This window comes from Apodemus sylvaticus, chromosome 5, assembly GCF_947179515.1.
Source record: "Apodemus sylvaticus chromosome 5, mApoSyl1.1, whole genome shotgun sequence".
NCBI classification, from domain to species: Eukaryota; Metazoa; Chordata; class Mammalia; order Rodentia; family Muridae; genus Apodemus; species Apodemus sylvaticus.
This window is the reverse complement of record NC_067476.1, coordinates 8,825,568-8,844,587: the sequence shown is the minus strand read 5'-3', so window position 1 is coordinate 8,844,587 and position 19,020 is coordinate 8,825,568. Positions and strand designations below refer to the sequence as shown.

Below are 19,020 nucleotides of genomic sequence, written 5' to 3'. Positions count from 1 at the left end.
CATGTTAGTTAGCAGTGTTTGGACAGTCCACAAGAAGGCATCGAATACCCCAGAACTGGAGTCAAAGGCAGCAGAGTTGAGTCACTGGCTGCTGCTGCTGGAGACTTGTCCTTTACAATATGAATTTTTTTCTTTTTCTTTTCCTTTTTTCTTTCTTTCTTTCTTTCTTTCTTTCTTTCTTTCTTTCTTTCTTTCTTTCTTTCTTTCTTTCTTTCTTTTCTTTCTTTCTTCTTTGTTTCGGTTTTTTAAGGCAGGGTTTCTCTGTGTAGCCCTGGCTGTCCTGGAACTCACTCTGTAGACCAGGCTGGCTTCGAACTCAGAAATCCGCCTGCCTCTGCCTCCCAAGTGCTAGGATTAAAGGCGTGCGCCACCACTGCCTGGTGCAATATGATTTCGTAATGGCTGGCTCTAGCCCCTTATATTTTAAATTTATATTTCAACTCCTCTGATAGCATCTTCCTCTGAAGTATAGTCCTACTCTAAAATAAAATTGATTTGTATGTCTATGCATGCTTTGCCTGCTTGTATGTGCACTACATATGAGTGCTGAGAACCCGGCAGCAAGGCAGCCACTGCGTCATCCTTCTAGTGTGCCCCTCTCCTCCCCTTTGACAGTGTCTCACTTTGCTCCCTGGCTGGCCTGAAACTATGGAGACTAGGTTGGCTTGACTCTGCTTCCCGAGTAGAGTCCAAAGGTGAGAAGAACAATGCCCGGCGGGTCCACTGTTTCTTTTGTGGGCCTTGACCTGGTCTGCCTGGCATGCTTCCTTGAAAGGCGTCCTGTTGCTGGGCCCTGGTGCACAGAACTCATATTCCCAGCACTTGGGACGAGGCAGGACGATTCCTGTAAGCTGAGGACAGAGAAGGCTACACAGGGAGAACATTTCAAAACCAACAGAGTAGTGCTCCTGTGTCTATCCGCTTAGGTGAACCACAGGTGCTCTGCAACTGTCAAGTACTTGATAAATGTGAGCAGCTGCCCTGTAACAGTAGCCATGTAAGTTAACTTTTATAAGCATGTATCAGCCAATCACTATGTGTATGCAGAGGGCTTGTCATGGTCTGGGGACAATCAGACGCAGGTGCAAGAGCTGCCAGCCCCTCATTGAGGGGTTAGGAGTAGAAAGGTGGGGAACAGCCTTGTCTAGGATGTTTTGTTTGATTACATTATTAATTACTGTGTGTGCCTGTGCGCGTGTGTTTAGGATGGACAACCTACAATCAGTTCCTTCTTTCCACGGAGTCAGTTCTGCAGATCCCTGAGGTTGTCAAGCTGAACCATCCAGTTTGTTTGTTTGTTTGTTTGTTTTTGAGACAGGGTTTCTCTGTGTATCCCTGGCTGTCCTGGAACTCACTCTGTAGACCAGGCTGGGCTCCAGAAATCTGCCTGCCTCTGCCTCCCAAGTGCTGGAATTAAAGGTGTGCGCCACCACTGCCCGCTACCATCCAGTTTGTTGAGATGGAGTCTCACTAGGTAGCCCTGGTTGACCTAGAACTCTTTGTAGACCAGGCTGGCCTTGGAATCACATAGATCTCACCTGAGTGCTAGGATTAAAGGTATACATCACCAACTATTTTTAGGTGTATTTTGCAAAACTTTGTGTGTGTGTATATGTATGTATGTATGTATATATATATATATATATATATATATATATATATATGTATATATGTATGTGTACCATATGTGTGTAATGATCAAGGAGGCCAGAAGAAGGTATGGGATCTACTGGAACTGGAAATTGAACCAAGTCCCTTATTTTGTTTTTGAGCTGGAGTTTCACTCTAGCCAGCCACACTCACTGGCGTTCTTACCAGTCTCTGCAGTGAAGAGTACAAGGCTGAGCCACACTAGACCTGGTATGAGATTTGGGGGAGGTTTGGGGATGTTTTAGAGACAGGGTTTCACTGTGTAGCCCTTAACTCCCTCTGTAGACCAGCCTGGCCTTGGACCAAGAAATTTGACTATCTCTGCCTCCCAAGTGCTGGGATTAAAGGTGTGTACCATTCACTACCTGCAATTTTTTTTTTAAAAATGATTTTTACTTTTAATTTTGTTTCTCAAGACAGGGTTTCTCTGTGTAGCCGTCATTGTCCTAGAACTAACTCTGTAGAGCAGGCTGGCCTTGAACTCAGAGATCTGCCGTGTACCACCATCTCCCTGTTCATGTTTTATGAGTCTGGGTGTTTTGCCTGTACATCTGTGTAGCGTGTGTGTGCAGTGCCAGCGGAAGCCAGAAGAGGGCATCAGCACCACAGGAGCTGGAGTTAGAGAAAGCTTTCCTCTGGAATAGCAGCTAGTGCTCTTTGCCCTTGGACTATCTTTCCAGATCCTAAGAGGTCTTAACATCTGAAAAGTTTCTTTTTGTCATCAAGCTTAAATCCTTGGAAACCTAAGCAAAAGTCCTCAGAGACCAACCTTGGGAAATCACCCTAGCTCAAATGGTGAGGCAGAAACCTACAACCTTTCATCCTGCTGCCTTGACTGGGAATTGTAGGTCAGGAATGCAAGTCCGAGCTCCTTGCTCCCTCTGCTGGCCATATTTGACATGACAGCCAGCCGTGCTCCACACCTGCTCTTGTATCTCTGGGCTCCTTGGCTTGCTCTTAGACATACCCCAATTCAAAAGCCTCTCCTCCGGGAGGCGCCTGGATCTCTTAGTCTGGCCAGCCCCCACCCCACCTCTGAACTGTCAGCTGCTGGCCCAGGGTGTGGTCCAGAGCAGGTTCCACAGGTTTGTGTGGGATAGCAATTTCTGGCTTCCTGCTGCCTTCTGTACTATGTGGCAGGGTGGTGCATCAACAGCATGGCCTGTTGCATTCCAGCCCCTGCTACCTGTGTGACACTGCCCACTCAGTGAGTCATAATGTCTTTGCTCTGGGTCTATTCTTTTTTTTTTTTTTTTTTTTTTTTGAAACAGGGTTTCTCTGTGTAGCCCTGGCTGTCCTGGAACTCATTCTGTAGACCAGGCTGGCCTCGAACTCAGAAATCCACCTGCCTCTGCCTCCCAGTGCTGGGATTACAAGCATGCACCACCACCTCCAGGCTCTGGGTCTATTCTTGAATAAATTCATTTATAAAACTTGCCTCAAGCCAGGGTTTAATCTCAGCACTCTGGAGGCAGAGGCAGGTGGGTCTCCGAGTTGGAGGCCAGCCTGGTCTGCAGAGCTAGAGTTCCAGGACAGCCAGAGCTGTTACAAAGAGGAACTGTGTCTTGAACACTTCTACCCCAATCCTGCTTCGAGACCCAGTTTGGCCCCTAGAACCCCCCCTCCTCTAATTCCAGCTCCAGGGGATTCTGAGTCATGTGCACATAACCACACATTACTAGAAAAACAACAAAAACACTCAAGCCAGATGTCTTCCATCCCAGCACCTGGGAGGAAGCAGGATCAAGAGTTCAAGGTCATCCTCAACAACAAACCAAGTAAAGCACCAATCAGGACCACATAAAACCATCTCAGAACTTAAGAGATTGACCTCATCAATCCAGGAGGTCCAACAGTGGAGCCAGGGCCTTGTGCATCCACCCTGGGCTGTTTGGACCCTCTGTACTTCCCAGGGACTCCCAGGCTAGAGGAGCTGGGACCGAAGTGCCGCTGACTGCCTAGGGTTGCCCGGGCAGGTCAGGCCGCCTGTCTGGATCAGATACATCGCCCTAAAGATGCCTGTCAGTCTCAGCCCAGTGCAGAGGCCTCCTGGCCAAGAAGACGGGAGCTTAGACATGAAACTTTCATAAAAAGCCTCGGAGGGGTGGAGAGGCTCCAACGGGTCATTTGACAGAAGATGGAGCATGGCACGGGCCCAGGGACAGCCCTGCACAGGGGAGGGCTTTCCTCAAAGACCCCAGGTATCCTCCCACTCCTAACGGCTTAGTGTAGTTTCTGAATCCCCCTAACTCGCCCATCATTCAGGAGACACTTGCCCAAAGCCACATGCTTCTTCTAAAGATTGTAAGATTATCATCTTGTCAGACGGTGGGAGCTGCTCCTCAGGAGTTAGAGAAGGCAGGTATTCGGAAAGGGTGGCTGGATCCTGAGGGAGGGCTGAGTGGAAGTGGCTAGCGGGGAAGGAGGTGGGCAAAGGCAGACTGTCAGGCTAAGAGGAGTGAGGGAGAGTTTATTGGACCCGAGCCTCTCCTCATGCCTGCTCCACCCACAGTCAGGCTAGGACAGATGGAGAAGGCAACACAGACTCACAGACAGGCAGGAAGGCATCTGAGAGACAGACAGGACACCCCTTCCTCCATCCCCACGACAAGAACAAGGGACTCTGGAAAAGCAAGGAGTGTGTGATCCTGACATCTTGAGACAGAGGCCTAGTGGCCACATGCTGTCCTCCTTTTCCCAGAGATGCAGGCAGGGCTAGATGACACTTTGGCAGCTTTGGACCAAGATCCTCTGCGGACACGGGATGGCCATTACAGTCTCTGGCCACGCAGCTTCCTGAGTCTGGAGGCTTTGACTTGGTTCATTTGTAAGCCCCCTTCTTTTTGGAGGGATCTTAGTGACTCCTCTCCCACACCCTGGCCTGCTGGACCCAAGATATCATCCTAAAGTGGCCCATCAGTAAGCCCAGGGCCTAGGGGCCACGCCTGGACCAGAAGACACAGCTTGGATGAGACTTTCACAGAAAGCCTCTGGAGGGTCGGGGAAGCGGCAGTGAGTCACTTGGCAGTTTGGGAGAGGGGGGATCAGCACCTAGGGGCGGAGGTGCGGGCCCTGCTAGCTTTGGTCTGGCATTGCCCAGGACCCCTCTGGGGTAGAAGCTGGGGCTCTGAATCCAGCATCTTCTGGCCCTCAGAGGGATGTGGGGAATCACAGCTTCTCCTCGCCTGCCTGGATGCGGGTATAGGCCTCTTGGTCCAGTGCAACATAGCAGCCCTTCCGAGCATCCAGATAGAACAGTGGGTCTTTCACAACAGACGGGTCAAAGCCCTCCTTCCGCAACTCCGTCTTCTGGAACTTGAAGGTCCCTAGAGGGTGGGGAAGAAAAATCAGAAAGTGCGAGGGATTGGAGCTCCTACGACTCTGACGACAAGGGCTGAGAAAGGGAGAGCTAGGGAGGGGAGAAAGGACACGGGGACACTGTGCATATCCACCATCATCTTCGATGGACAGCAGAGGAGAGGCCAGAATCTGCGTCCCTTTTATTTGAGCACTGACTGGATACAGAGGCCTCAACACCGTGAGGCAGATGCTCGGTCATATTCTAAGATGCATGTGTTTTCTTTCTTCTCCATTTCCCCCCTTTTTTTGGACAGGGTTTCACTAGACAGCCCTGGCTGTCCTTCAAACTCAGAGATCCACTGGTCTCTAGACCTACAGTGCTGGGATTAAAGAGGTACACCACCATACCTTTTTTGGGGAAAGGAAGCAAAGTCACATAGTGAATAAGTGGTAACCAGGATTTGAACCTAGGAACAACAGACCCTCTCCCTGGATCTGCTAGTCTCTGAAATGCCAGCTATTGCTCCCAACAGAAACTGCACTTCCCGAAACTCCAAACCAGACTGGCCTTCTAGCACTGCTGTGGAATTCCTGTGAATCTAGGCCTCCAAGCACCCTGCCATTCCAGCCCATGCTCTTGGGCGTGGTGGGGAGAGACACCTTGAGACCAGCCCAGCCTTGGAAGTGTGAGAAGCTTGATGGAAGAAACAAACCAACCCCGACGAGTCCCCTTGACCGGCACTGCTCATAAGGAAGTTCCTTGCTTGCACCAACTCTATCTTGGACGCTCAGTCCCTCTGTGGTGCTAGCTGCCGCCACAGTGGACAGTGGAGATGCCTGACACTCAGCGACACTCCGCCAGCACACAAAGTCTTGCTGGACGGGGCTGCACGAGAGAGCGGCTGTGGTCTCTTGCAGCTCCACTAACACCTTACAGTTGAATTCAAATCCCACATCACTAACCTACAAGACTGTGACCCTCAGAGACCCCTGCATGTAGTTCACTCTGCACAAAGGCCATCTGGCAGATTCCTTGCTTGTCCTGAAGAATCACACGTCCAGCCCCCAGGAAATTCAGTCTCAGTTGTGAGATTGGCGCCTGTGTCTCTCTGTCACACTGGAGCCTAGGCCCTCCCATTGTTTCATATGTTGCATGGGGTACTGATGTCCACAAGCTGACAGAGACCCCAGCAGCCAGGGGAGGCTTGAAACTGACAATGCACGGACCCGGGGGAGAAACTGAGCAATGGGGAGAGCCTGTAGGGAGAACATGGTGAGCCTAGACAGGAGTTTCTCCACCCCTTCCTGACGCAGGGAACTCCCGAGAGCCATCAGGAGACCCATACATAGAAGGATGTCACTGTGTTACCACGTGACCACAGACCCACCCACAGCTCACTCCTCCTGAGACTCCTATAGTTCTCTGCCACTCTCCACCCCACAGCTGAGATCTCTGCGGGACCAACCTTACGGTTAGATAGCTCCTGTTTCTAGGCTACCCCACAGTTAGCTCCTACTGTTCCTAGGCTATCCCACTCCCATCCTGGTCTATAAGCTCCTACAGGCTTCTGGTCCAGATGGCCTCCGCTGATGGCCCACAGCACCCTACTCCTGAAGCTTCCAGGTTTGCGGGTCTCATGTCCTTTTAATTTATTGGTCTACTACTATTGCCTATATGCCTTATTATTTATTTACTTATTACTACTTTTCTGTGGACCTGGGATCAAACCTAAGGACTCATGTATGTTAGACAAGCTCTTCCACTGAGTTCTGTCCCCAGTCTATTGTGCTGTGATCTGAAGTCCATTTTCTTTCTTGCTGCCTTGTTGCTGAGACAGGGTCTTGTGTGCTGTAAAGCCAAGGCTGGCCTCCTTCCTCCATTCTGAAGCATCAGGATTACAGGGGTGTCATCACACCCATCCCATCCCATCCCTTTGGAATTTTTCTCCTCTGGATCTGAAAGACTCCATAAAGCCTAGTCAGAGCAGTGTCTTTGAGCTGGGGTAGGCAGCCATGGAATAGACCCCATTCTGAGAGATGGTGAACCTCCTCTGAAGGCTGGGCTTGCACACTTCCACAGGGAGAGCAGGACCTCAGCCCACGGGCAAGGCTGTTTGTCAAGGTCAGAGATTAGCCATGGAGTTTACAGAAAGACCCAACCCTGAAAGCCAGGAGCTAGAGCCAGGGACAGACCTGTTTTGTGCAACTCAGGCAAGAAGCGCAGGAAGATGGGGCGGGCGTACAGAGGCAGCTCCTTTTTCAAGGTCTGTGCAAAGCTCTCCAAGTCACAGTTGCTGGTGGGGCTTGCCACAGCGGCCATTCCAGCTCGGCCCTCGGTTCCTGGGAGCGGGAGGGTAAACAGTCAGTGGCAGGCAGAGTTCTGACACGCCCACCATCCTCTCCACACGTACCTGGCACCTCAACACCATAAACGGCCACATCCGCCATATGAAGCAGGCGGCTGAGTGTGCCCTCCACTTCGGTGGTAGACACATTCTCCCCTTTCCAGCGGAACGTGTCCCCGGTGCGATCTCGAAAGTACAGGTAACCCAGCTCATCCATCACTAGCACATCACCTGGGGAGGGCACAGTTAGTCATGAGTGGGCCAGCCTGGCTCCTGACCCAGGTTGAGTCAGGCAGTCATCACAGGGGCTGGGCTTTGGGGAGTCCAGGATGTGTTCTCTGACACCGTGGAAGCTCTCCTTATCTTTCCCTGTCCCTGGGAGGGGTGGCAAACAGCAGGGGACTCACCAGTGAGGTAGGCTTGGTCCCCCTTCTTGAAGACATCATTCGCAATCTTCTTGTTATTGGCACCCTGGTTGAGGTACCCATCGAAACGGCGCAGGGGGTCCTGCTGGACAATACGACCCACCAGCTGGCCTGGCTGGCCTAGGGACGAGAAAGTCAGTCAGTGTGGCCACTTCTACCTGTCTTCATCCACAAGGGCACCCTGCATCTTAAGCTGACTTAATACTGTCATAGAAATGACCCATTTGTCCCCACATCTGGGCAGTTTTGGAGCACAGACTGGGCTATCAACGGTGAGGATCCAATGACTCGATCCAGGAAAGAACAAATTTTCAACGCACACAGGCCTGACAAGACAGCAGAACCACCTGGTACCGCCGAGCCCTATACCAGTCGGGCTCTCCTCAATGAGTGTCTCACACTTTACCACACACAGCCTGAGTCAGGCACCGCCATCAGCCCTGCATGAAGATGAGGGGCTTGTGTGTGAGGCTGGCTGTGGTGACCAGGGTGAGGCCTGTTCAGGAAGGTGTGCAGATGGCATGGTGAGCGAGGCTTAATGATGGCAGCGGGGTGAGTAGTGGGTAAAGCAGAAACCACTCAGAATGGTTTATCCACACTGACTATCCTCCAAGACAACACCATCCCCCTCAAATGCCCATTCCCTTCTGGGGCAGACCTGGCTGACAGGGAATGCAGACGCCATCGGGTCCCCGGATCAGTTCCATGGTATCCTCATTGACTCGTACCAAACGGATAGGGTACACAAAAGACAGGATGCGGCTATTGAAGCCACAGGCTCCCACCTGCAAAGGCCGAGACTTAGGCTGGGGCTCCATGGACTCCCCAAGAGACAGAGGGGCTGGAATTCTGCTTACCCCTCTGCAAGCCTGGGCTTCCTGTGATCCATCCCCACAGTAGCCTTATCAGCCCCAATCCGGACCTTACCTGGCTGTCAAAGTTGCCCAGGCTACAGTTGCACTCAGTGGCCCCATAGAACTCGGCCACCTGGGGGATGTGGAAACGGCTGGAGAAGTCGGTCCAGATGGACTGCCGAAGACCGTTGCCCAGGGCCATGCGCACCTTGTGCCGAGACTCAGCCTCCCGGGGTGGCTGGTTCAGGAGGTAGCGGCAAAGCTCGCCAATGTACTGTACAATCTGGGGGGAGGGGGGGTTAATGGTGTCAGTGCACACTCTTCATCACCTCCCTGCGGAGGGCCAACAGTCCCTTCCTCTCTGGGCCTCAGATTTCCCATCCGAGCAAGGAAGACATTGCCCGAGGGACCGTTCTGAAGACTCAGATGTTCAGATGCCCCAGTGTGTGGGTGGCAGGGGAAAGACGTGGGACGGGGCTGCTCATGCCTGTCCCTTCTCACTCACTGTGCAGTTGTACTTGATACAGTCGTCCCAGAACCGAGAGGCTGAGAACTTCTTCCGGATCACCACAGTCATGCCGTGGAGGAGGCACTGGCCGACCCCCACAATGTTTCCTGAATCAGAGAGCCTGGAGGTTAAGGACATAGAGACCCACCCCAGAGCCTCCTCTCATTCAGACCTGCCTTTTCTGAGACAGGGTTTCTTTCTTTCTTTTTTTAAAAATTATTTATTTATTATATGTAAGTACACTATAGCTGTCTTCAGACACACCAGAAGAGGGCGTCAGATCTCATTACAGATGGTTGTGAGCCACCATGTGGTTGCTGGGGGTTGAACTCAGGACCTTTAGAAGAGCAGTCAGTGCTCTTAACCGCTGAGCCATCTCACCAGCCCCTGAGACAGGGTTTCATATAGTCCAGGCTAGCCTCAAACTTGCTGTGTAGTAGAAGATAGGCCTCCACTTCCCAAGTGCTAGATTATAAGGGTTCACTACCACAACCAGCTTCCGGTCCTGCCTCTTCACAGGCCCTCCCTCGGCCTTCTCCTCCTGTTCTGCCCTGCTAACTGGCCTCTCTTCTGTACCAACCATGTTTACAGTGCCCGTGGGATCAAGTAGACACTTCTTGTCTACACAGTTGCCACTCCACTAGACATGACTGCTCTCCTACCTGGCATGTCTCTTCTAAGAGGTCTTCTCAGCCCCTACCATGGGTCACACTGTGACAAGTGTGACACTTATACTTCCTCATTGTGTCCAGTACTACCTCCTCCTCCTGAGTCAGGTAGGTTCCCAGCACAGAGCAGCCCAGTGGTGTGGAGCAGCCCTGCCCTGCCCCAGAGGTCAGAGTGACACTCAAGCTATCCTCCCTTACACTCCTAGAACCAAGCAGCAGCAGTGCTGCACATCTGCAGAAACCGACCTCAATATGCAGCAGGCAAGATGCCCCCGGGACACTGACCCACACCAGGGACCTCATGTCACCGTCAGGAGACAAGACTGTGATAGAGTCGATGGCCCTGCCCCACGTTTCTACTGTAGGTGGCTAGGAAAGTGGGGCTTCTGAAGGCACAGGGTGCTGGCAGCTAAGGGCAGGCCCAGGGTTACCTGCTGAGTGGTAGAGGGGGAGGCAGTCATAGACAATGTCATCAGGCTGCATGCGGAATCCATAGTACACCAGGGAAGCCATACGGTAATACCTTCGTGGGTACAAGGCAAAGAGGTCAGTGGAGCCCTGGGATGGCAAGAGGAAGCTTCCCAGTCCCACACAGGCTGCACCCATCCCTGGGCGCTGGTCCATTACCTGCTGTGCACCACAATGGCAGCTTTGGGTAGCCCCGTGGTGCCCGACGTGTAGACATAGAAGAGTTTATCTGAAGGAGACAGATACGCACAGCAGGTCACTGGGAGAGCGAGCGAGTCCGTGTGGGGAGGTGGAAGATGCTCGCCCATTTCTGCCCTTCTTCCTTCCAGGAGATCTACTGATGACCTCAACGGCGCCTACCCTCCCAGGCTCACCCAGAGCCGGGCTGAGAGAAAGAGCAGTGGCTGACATGCTCAGGGCTGGTCCCCTCTGAGGTCCCAGCCAAGTGGGACAATCAGATGAAGACAAAACACTTCAACACCAAGCCTCATGGTGGAATGCAGGACTGATGACAGCTAAGCACCAGCTGGCTCAGCCGACAGGAGCAAAGGTGGCATCAGGAGGGCTTCTAGAAGGAGCGGAGGCCTGGTACAAGGCGTAGGTACAAGGGGAGTATTAACTGAGTGAGGTGGTGTATAATTGTAATCTAGCGTCAGGAGGCAGAGACAGGAAGATCTCCGTGAGTTTGAGACACAGCATGCTAAAGGACAGTGAGAATGACATAGACACCATCTCAAAAGACAAAAAAAACAAAGGCAGAGCGTGCTGGCCTTTAACCGCAGCACTCAGGAGAATCCCAGCAGAGGCATGGATCTGAGTTCAGGGCCAGCCTGGTCTACATAAGTGAGTTTCAGGACAGCCAAGGCTATGTAAAGAAACCCTGCCCCCCAAAAACAGGAAAAAAGGAGAAAAGAAACACTATGGCCACTCCACACCACTGATGTCCATTTGCCCACCCAAATAGGCACTGTCACCAAGGACCCTGTCACGCCCTGTCATAGGTGTGTGCTTCTCAGGCCAAGAACCCTGCTGGGCAGCATTGCCAGCAGCCGCTTCAGGCACTGTGGCACCTGCTGTGTGCCAGCCCTGGGTAGTACGAGGGTGAGGGGGACCAGCCATGGTCCCTGCCCTCCAGCAGCTTCTGGCGGCATTCAAGAACTAATGCTTCCAGAAAGGAAGAGGCTCAATCCTGGCAATGACAGGTCCCAGCCTTCCTGCTGATCCCCTGGCCTCCGGGCTGATCTTTGTGATATCCCTATAAAGTAGATTGCTACTATCCCCAACTTTACTGCAGCAGGACCTGAGGCCCAGAGGGCGGGTAAGTGGCCCTGGTCACACAGGGAAGTAGAGAGTGGAGCAGAACTCAGATGGGGCTTAGCTGGCAACAAAGCAGGCTGTGAGACTTCAGGGAAGAGTAGAAAGAGCAGCAGCTGAAGGGCTGTCGGCTCCAGTATAGAGGACAACTCCAGGGAGGCTTCCTAGAGGAGAAGTCAAAGGCTGGGGTCTGGCAGAACCTACAGGTATCAAGCTGAAGGGCACACTGAGCGTCTCACACTCACCCTCCTCTCCGCCTGGCTAAGATTCGAAGCAAGCTGCAGGGGGCACACAGTCCTACACATAAGGCGTAACCCCGCCCCATTTTCCAGATGGAAAAGGGGAGGTGCCACAACCCACTCAAGGCACACGGCAAGCCTGCAGCCCTGAGGCCACGCTGTCTTCTGGATCATCTCAGCGTTGTGCTGTGAGGCCCACCTGTAAAACCCTTGTCTGGGTGGCTGGGCAGGTGCTTCGGGGCGTCTTCCAGCAGGGGGTCCAGATGCTCTGTGTTGGCGGGCACTGTGCTGGGCTCCCAGGAACCAGAGCAGAAGAGGCTGAGTGAGCGGCCCAGGCTGGCATGGATCTCACAGACAGCTAAAGAGGAGACAGTGCAGGTCAGCAAGCAGGCGAGCAAGCCTGTGTTCCCAGGACCTTTGTCAGCATGGCTGACAGTCAGGGAAGACTGGCTGGTGTGGGGAAATGGGTGAGACACATTTACTATTGTCAGGAGATGCATTTCTCAGGAGCCATGAGGCCTTACTCATGGGCTCCTGCTCACAGAGCTGGAAGGTAGCTACCAACATCAACTGTCCACCCCTCTGCCCTCTGACCCGGTAAGAAAAGAGGAGGATGAGGAAGAAGGAAGAAAAGGAGGAGGAAGAGGAGGAGGAGGAGGAGGAGGAGGAAGAAAGTAGCTATGTATCTGGCCTGATAATGCTATGAAATCCAATCCTCCTGCCTCCTAGTGTTGGGATTCTTGGTATTTAACATCGTGTTAGCTACCATCAGCCCATTTTACAGATAAGTGATGCTAAAGATGGAAGAGAGATGTTGCGATCTCGCAGGCTCCCCACCCAAAGGGCTTCCCTCACTGCTGTATTCTTTCTTCTCCACTTGGAGCATTTTTTTTTTTTTCTGAGACAGGGTTTCTCTGTATAGTCCTGGCTGTCCTGGAACTCACTCTGTAGACCAGGCTGGCCTCGAATTCAGAAATCCACCTGCCTCTGCCTCCCAAGTGCTGGAATTAAAGGCGTGTGCCACAATGGCCCAGCCACTTGAAGTATCTTAGTACTTCTACTATCTCGTGACCACAGCAATATAGGGAGAAAGACCAGGAAGACTGGTCCAGCCCAAGATCAACTCCTAAGCCTGCAGTGTCTGTGTGACGCTGGGTGAACACCTCACTTCCCTTTGAACTTGTCTCATAGTCTAAAAATCAAGATGACAACTGCCATCTCCTCAGTCTTAGTGAAGATCAGAGCTTCGCAAAGCACCATGCTCAGCACTTTGCGTCCCTGACTCAGGTGTGGGAGGAGAGAAGGGACCTGGGTGCTGCCCCCTGTACACAGAAACAGACAAGGCCAGTCTACCCAAGGATCGGACAGCACTGGCCACGCTGTGGGTGCTTAAGAGCAAGACTGTCTTGAGACTTGCAGTGCTGCAGATAGGGAAACTGAGGCTTAGGGGACCCGTGTTCATAAAGGCTCTGGAGCATCCCTGGCAGGGTCTAGAAGCTCTGGTGTGGAGGCTCATACAGCCTCCCCCAGGGACAGAATGGAGCTGTCATCTGTGCAAGGTCTCACATAGAGCTCACCCGAGGCCATCTCGCTGCCAAAGATGAGGGCTCGCGCCTTCGAGGTGTCAAGGCAGTGACGCAGGGCATCCCGCCTGAGGTTGGTGTTGATGAGAGCCGCCTCCACACCCAGCTTGGCCATGCCTAGCCACAGACCCACAAACTCATTACGGTTTTCCATAAAGAGGGCAACCACATCGCCTGAGGCCAGGCCCCGGGCCTGCAGGAAGTTGGCCACGCTGCTGGAGTAGTCATCCAGCTGGCGGAAGGTCCAGTGAGTGTCCGTGCCCTCGTAAATCAGGGCTGTCTTGTCGGGGTGGCGCCGCACCATCGAGGCAAACAACAAGGGCACTGTCTTCCGCTCCCGAAGGTACCGGCGGACCTTGGTCTTCACCTTCAGGAGCACCAGGCCCCCGCTGGGTGAGAGCAAAGGAGCCGTCAGTCAAGCTAGGCTCCTGACACCTCAGAGCTGCTGTCCAAACAGCCTGCGGCCCCAGAACCTGCCACTAGTTTTCATTCTCTCACCGGAGGCCATCACAGAATGGTGATTCATTCTCTGTGTAGCCCGGTTGCTCTAAAACCCTGCCTGTTTCTGCCTCCCAAGAGCTAGGACTGAAGGTATGTGCACCATGCCCAGCCCCAGAGTTCTCCTCTCACTCTTCGCTTCTAAGTCTGCAGTGGTGCTGCTAGAAGCCTTCTAGGGCCCATGGTCTGTATCCCTGATCTGGAGACCTGGGGCCTCCCTTAGCACTCACTGCCATAAAAAAAATCAGGGCTGAGATGTCCTCCCTGCAGGTGAAGGCAGACACCTGACACATTTTCTACCTTGCCTCCTAGGCCTTCTCCCGCTGGGCACAGGGAAAAAACATCCAGTGCTTGTGGACTCCCCTGATCCCCCATCCTGCCTACGACTGCACCTTCCTTGTCAGTGCTGGGTCCTCCAGGTGTGCTGTGTCCCCTCCCCCACCTGCACAGCACCTTTCAAGCAGAGTCCTCCCCCTCCAGGAGACCTCCTGGATTTCAGGCCTAAGCTCCCCGTCTGAGGCGCCCTCTCTCTGTCCCATGCTCCCACAGCTCCTGTGGGGTGGGCCACTAGACACCTTTTATAGTCATCCCGGACTAACAGACGCTAAGCTGTCCGCTCTGGGCAAGGCTCCCTGCCCTGGGTACTGGGGCAGAGGAGTGAGCAAGACCACAGGGTCTTTCACTGCAATGGCACAGACAGGGAGTCACTTCACCGCTTTCTTACCTCCTAAAAGCAGGTTGCCTTCTTCAGAACCATCCTAGCACCTAGCATATAGCAGCCAGAAGCAATTTCTCCCAGACATCTACCTCAGAGTTTGTGCTCCTGTCCAGTGCCCCCCACCCCTGGGCTCTCTCGGGCTGTGCTAACCCATGGTGAGACCCTTTTCCCCTGGGGTCTTCTTCTCCTTGCCCTTCTTCTCCTTAGGACCCTCCACAAAAAAATCTGCTGTGACATTTGCCCTAGCTTCCAAAACCTGCCCCAGGTCAAGGAGTCTCAGGTTTAGTTGATTCCTTGAGAGACTTTGACCTTGGGGGTGAAAGTTCTAGGTATGACTTCCACGAGCAGGGTGTAGAGAAGACTTTGTTCTTTTAATGACCCAGATGTCTTGTGCTGGCAGGGATAATGCCTGGTAAAGCCCAGGGACAGTTGAGACCCCAAAAGAGGCTAGATATGGTACTCACAAGACATCTCTCCTGACCGTCTTGAGGAAGACCCGGATGAAACGCCAGCCTCCAGACCCCAAGTACAGGAGCAACAGGGAGAAGCCCACCTGGGTCCAGGGTAGCTTCAGCACGAGCCTTGAGAACAGCAGCGCCCCCACCAGTGACGCCCCTAGCAGCATGGTGACCTGCAGGTACAAGGTGGTTAGGAGACGCAAACAATTTTTTTTTTTGTTTTTTGTTTTTTTTGAGGCAGGGTATCTCTGTGTAGCCCTGGCTGTCCTGGAACTCGCTCTGTAGACTAGGCTGGCCTCGAACTCAGAAATCCGCCTGCCTCTGCCTCCCAAGTGTTAGGATTAAAGGCATGCACCACCACTGCCCGGCTCCAAACAATTATTTCTTTAGGAGCCTCTACCTCTGCACCAGCGGTGACTTCAGTATGATCCCAAAGGGTCAGTTTATGGGGACTGCCTCGTCACCTCAAAAGGGGTGGCTTAGAAAAAAGTTCAAGGCTTTGGCTCCATGCCAAGCAGGAAGGGCCTTAAGATATAAAGCTCTGGGGTTAAGAAACAAGAGGATGTGCTAGCTACTGGTTCTATCTTTGACCACCTTGCCAGGTGACCTTGGGCTAGCCCCTTTCCTTCAGGCCATAGCACCTCGTTCAATGCATTGGGTTAGTAAGACTTGTTCTTAGAACCTTTCTAGCCCAAACAGGACAACCCACTCACCTATACTCAAATACCCTAATCAAGATGGCTGGGATACAGGCACTGATATAAGTGTCTCTGGCTTGACTCCTCTCCTAGGGACTCCAAGAGATTCTGGAAATGACAACACCCGGGGCTTCCTGGGAAGGGAGCCCTGCACAGTCTCTGCCCACAGACTCAAGGCAGCGTTGTGCCTCTACTGGTCCATAGAGGGCGAGCCAGCAAATGGGTTAGAGGCAGGAGGGGCCTGAGAGGTGACAGCCCAGGGGGTAGGGTGGTAAGAAGAGATTGTCGGACAGGAAAAGGATTCTGAAGTACTGCACTCACCTATACCCGCACATTCAGATGAATCTTTGGGGACTAGGGCTGAAGAGAAGGGAAAAGAGTGTGTGGAAACCCAGGTCAGAGATTAAGGCCCAAGCTCTATTCCTACTTCTTTATGGATTTAGTCAAGAGGACAGCTAATGGACTGCTTTTCTGGGGAAGAGCGAAAGGTCAAAGATACGAAGTAGCCTGAATATCTCGAAGCTAGGAGGAGGACCACGGCCTGGACAATAGGGAATCCCTTATGAGACTGCCTTCTGGAGAAAAGCATTAAGCCATGGGTGGTAGGACTATTGCAGGATCGCTAAGATCCTTAGTTCTCTCACAGAGCCAGTCAGAAAAGAGGCTAGGAACCGGTCCAAGACCGCTTAGAGAGCAGACAGGACAGGAGGGCTGCCGCCGACCGACCTGCCTCTAGACAGTCAGGACATCAGAGCCTTCGCAGGGCTGGGAGAAGGAGGGCGCGCCCCTCAACCCAAGCCGGCACCGCCGTCTCTCCCTGCTCGGCCTGGCACCTTTCCCCCGCTCAGAAAGCCGCCGTCCCCACCTTAGCTTACCCGGCTGCGGCTGCGCGGCGCGGCGCCCCGTCAGGTTGCGGCCCGGTTGCGGCAGCGGAGTGCGGTGCGCTGGGGGCATCGGCCGCCCCGGGGCGCACACAGCCGAGCCTCGGTGCGTCTGGCCCACTCCTCGCCCTTGTAGGATCTGTATCTTTGCCGCGCTCCACCCCCACCCGCCTCCCGCACCCGCACCGGCTGGCACAGCCGGCAGCACCGCCTTCTGTGCCGTCCCCGCAGAGGGCGAGCTTCTGAGCCCGTGCACCGCAACGCAATCCAGCCCCAGCGCGCCCGACACCGCCCAGCCCCTCCAGCCCTGCGCGCGCCACTGCCTCCGCAGCCGCCTGGGCCGCTGGGAGTGGTAGGCTGAGCTGCACGGCATGCTGGGAGTTGTAGTCCTAGTAGCCTAGCTTGTTCAGGCTGCTGGAGTTACCCTGGTAAGGCAGGGTGTAGATCTCCTCCTTGGGTCATCCCTCTCTGCAGTTCCCTGGACCAGGGGACCCAGGTAGCATATACCCGTTCACAGACCATTCGAGAATACAGAGCCAGAGCCCAAGAAGAATTTGTTTAAGTTATTATTATTTACATTTGTTTGCTTATTTGTGTATCTATAGATACATATGCCAAAGACCCTGTGTTGTCAGAGGACAACTCGTGGGAGTTGGTTCTGTTCTTACACCATGGGCTCCAGGGATCAAATTAAAGTTATTACGCTTCGCCCTTAGGCTTGGGAACAAGCACCTTTCCCTGATCCACCTTGCCAGTCCTGCTTGTCTTTTGAAACAGGGTAGTAACTTTGCCCTGGATCTTGCTGCAGTCAATCTACTTTAGCCCCCAGTGCTGGCATTACAGGCATGAACTACCACACTTGTCTTGAAATAGAATTGAACAAATGCTCAATACCACTTGCTGGTGTGTGTGGGGGGGAAGCTGGATTCTGACAGAAGTGAGCCTGCACAAAGTGTAATTATGGATTCTGGCAGAATACACAAGGCATCCAGCTTCCAGACCATCCCGGAATGGTCATTCACCACAGCTGAGTACGGCTGCTCCTTCAGGACTGTTGCAGTTTTTAATATCTTTGCAAGGTTCAAAATGAACTGAAGAGCTGGGTGGTGGTGGCACACACCTGTAATTCCAGCACTCTGGGAGGCAGAAGCAGGCAGATTTCTGAGTTCGAGGACAGCCTGGTCTACAGAGTGAGTTCCAGGACAGCCAGGGCTACACAGAGAAACCCTGTCTCGAAAAAACCAAATCCAAACAAAACAAAACAAAACAAAAAACAAAAAACCACAAAAAACAAACAAACAAACAAACAAACAAAAAAACCAAACTGAAGAGCTAGGAGGGGTAGCTTCAGGGGATCTCCTCAAAGATCAGGATTTAAAGCCTGTGTAATTAACTTTAACCCTGACTGAGAACACTCCAGAGCACTGGTTCCTTTGTAAACCTAGAGCTTTGTCAAGTCACCTGTCTAGCTGTGGGCGAGGGTCCAGACTCACAGCCCGGGGCGTTGAGAGCCTCTGAAAAGTTTTGGGGTGACTACACAACTTGCTCATCTATTACTGCCTCTTGTCCTTAAATAGCTCCTTCAATGACTCAGCCTAGTAAAGTTTTTAAAGGGGGAGGGGCAGTCTTCAAGGTCCGTTTATAGGGATTACAGGTAAAATTTTGCTATGATGATGGCCTGGAGCTGTTCAGGAGTGCATCCTTCAGAGGGTCTGGATAGTAAATAAAAGGATGTCTCTAGGGCCATAATAGCAGGTACTCCATGTTCATAGGCACGGGCATTACAGACCAACGGAGAATCATGTTCTCAGCAAAAAGTTCCAAATCTGTCCCTTATGTATTAAAAGTGGGTTTTAGGGGGATCAAGCGTGGTGGCAGTGGTGGTGCATACCTTTAACCCCAGCACTTGTGAAGCACAGTCAAATGAATCTGTGAGTTCAAGGCCAGTCTGGTCTACATAGTGAGTTCAAGGACAACTAGGGCTACATAGTGAGACCTGGTCTCAAAAACAAACAAATTAACAAAAAAAAAAATACCCCACAAAGGTAGGCTTGGGGGTCAGGCAAACATGGTGGTACATAGCTTTAATTCCAGCACTTGGGAGGCAGAGGGTCTCTGTGAGTTTGTGCCCAGCCTAGGCTATACAGGCTATACAGGGAGAATTTTGTCTCAAACAAACAAAGGAACAATGAGTAAACATGGAAGTGACTCATGGCTCGCCTCCCAGCACTGGGGTGCAGGTTCATGGACACATTTGAAACAGTGCTGACATATTTATTATTATAGTTTATAAGCTGGCTACAGAGAGCACATAAATCAAGCTCTAGGAGACATGATGGCTCCCTGTGTTTGAAGTTGTCTTGAGTGCATAGTGTGTCAGGATAGAGATGGCCACAGAGCTTAGCAGAAGAGC

At 52.6% G+C, this 19,020-nt stretch overlaps 1 protein-coding gene across 2 annotated transcripts; it reads right to left on the bottom strand.

Moving 5' to 3' along the window:
- Positions 1-4,100: 4,100 nt before the first annotated feature.
- On the bottom strand, positions 4,101-16,915 carry Slc27a4 (solute carrier family 27 member 4). 2 transcript variants are annotated; one of them, XM_052182023.1, is made up of 14 exons: positions 16,602-16,915; positions 16,048-16,086; positions 15,035-15,201; positions 13,349-13,743; positions 11,971-12,129; positions 10,378-10,447; positions 10,182-10,273; positions 9,080-9,189; positions 8,648-8,857; positions 8,379-8,505; positions 7,703-7,840; positions 7,362-7,526; positions 7,144-7,290; positions 4,101-4,976 (listed from the first exon to the last, which is right to left on the bottom strand). In XM_052182023.1, exons 3-14 carry the CDS (start codon positions 15,193-15,195, stop codon positions 4,819-4,821), a joined length of 1,932 nt encoding a protein of 643 aa, XP_052037983.1. In that variant the 5' UTR covers positions 15,196-15,201; positions 16,048-16,086; positions 16,602-16,915; the 3' UTR covers positions 4,101-4,818. The 2 variants fall into 2 exon arrangements, with proteins under 2 accessions (XP_052037983.1, XP_052037982.1); XM_052182022.1 differs by lacking the exon at positions 16,048-16,086.
- Between the last annotated feature and the right edge of the window lie 2,105 nt (positions 16,916-19,020).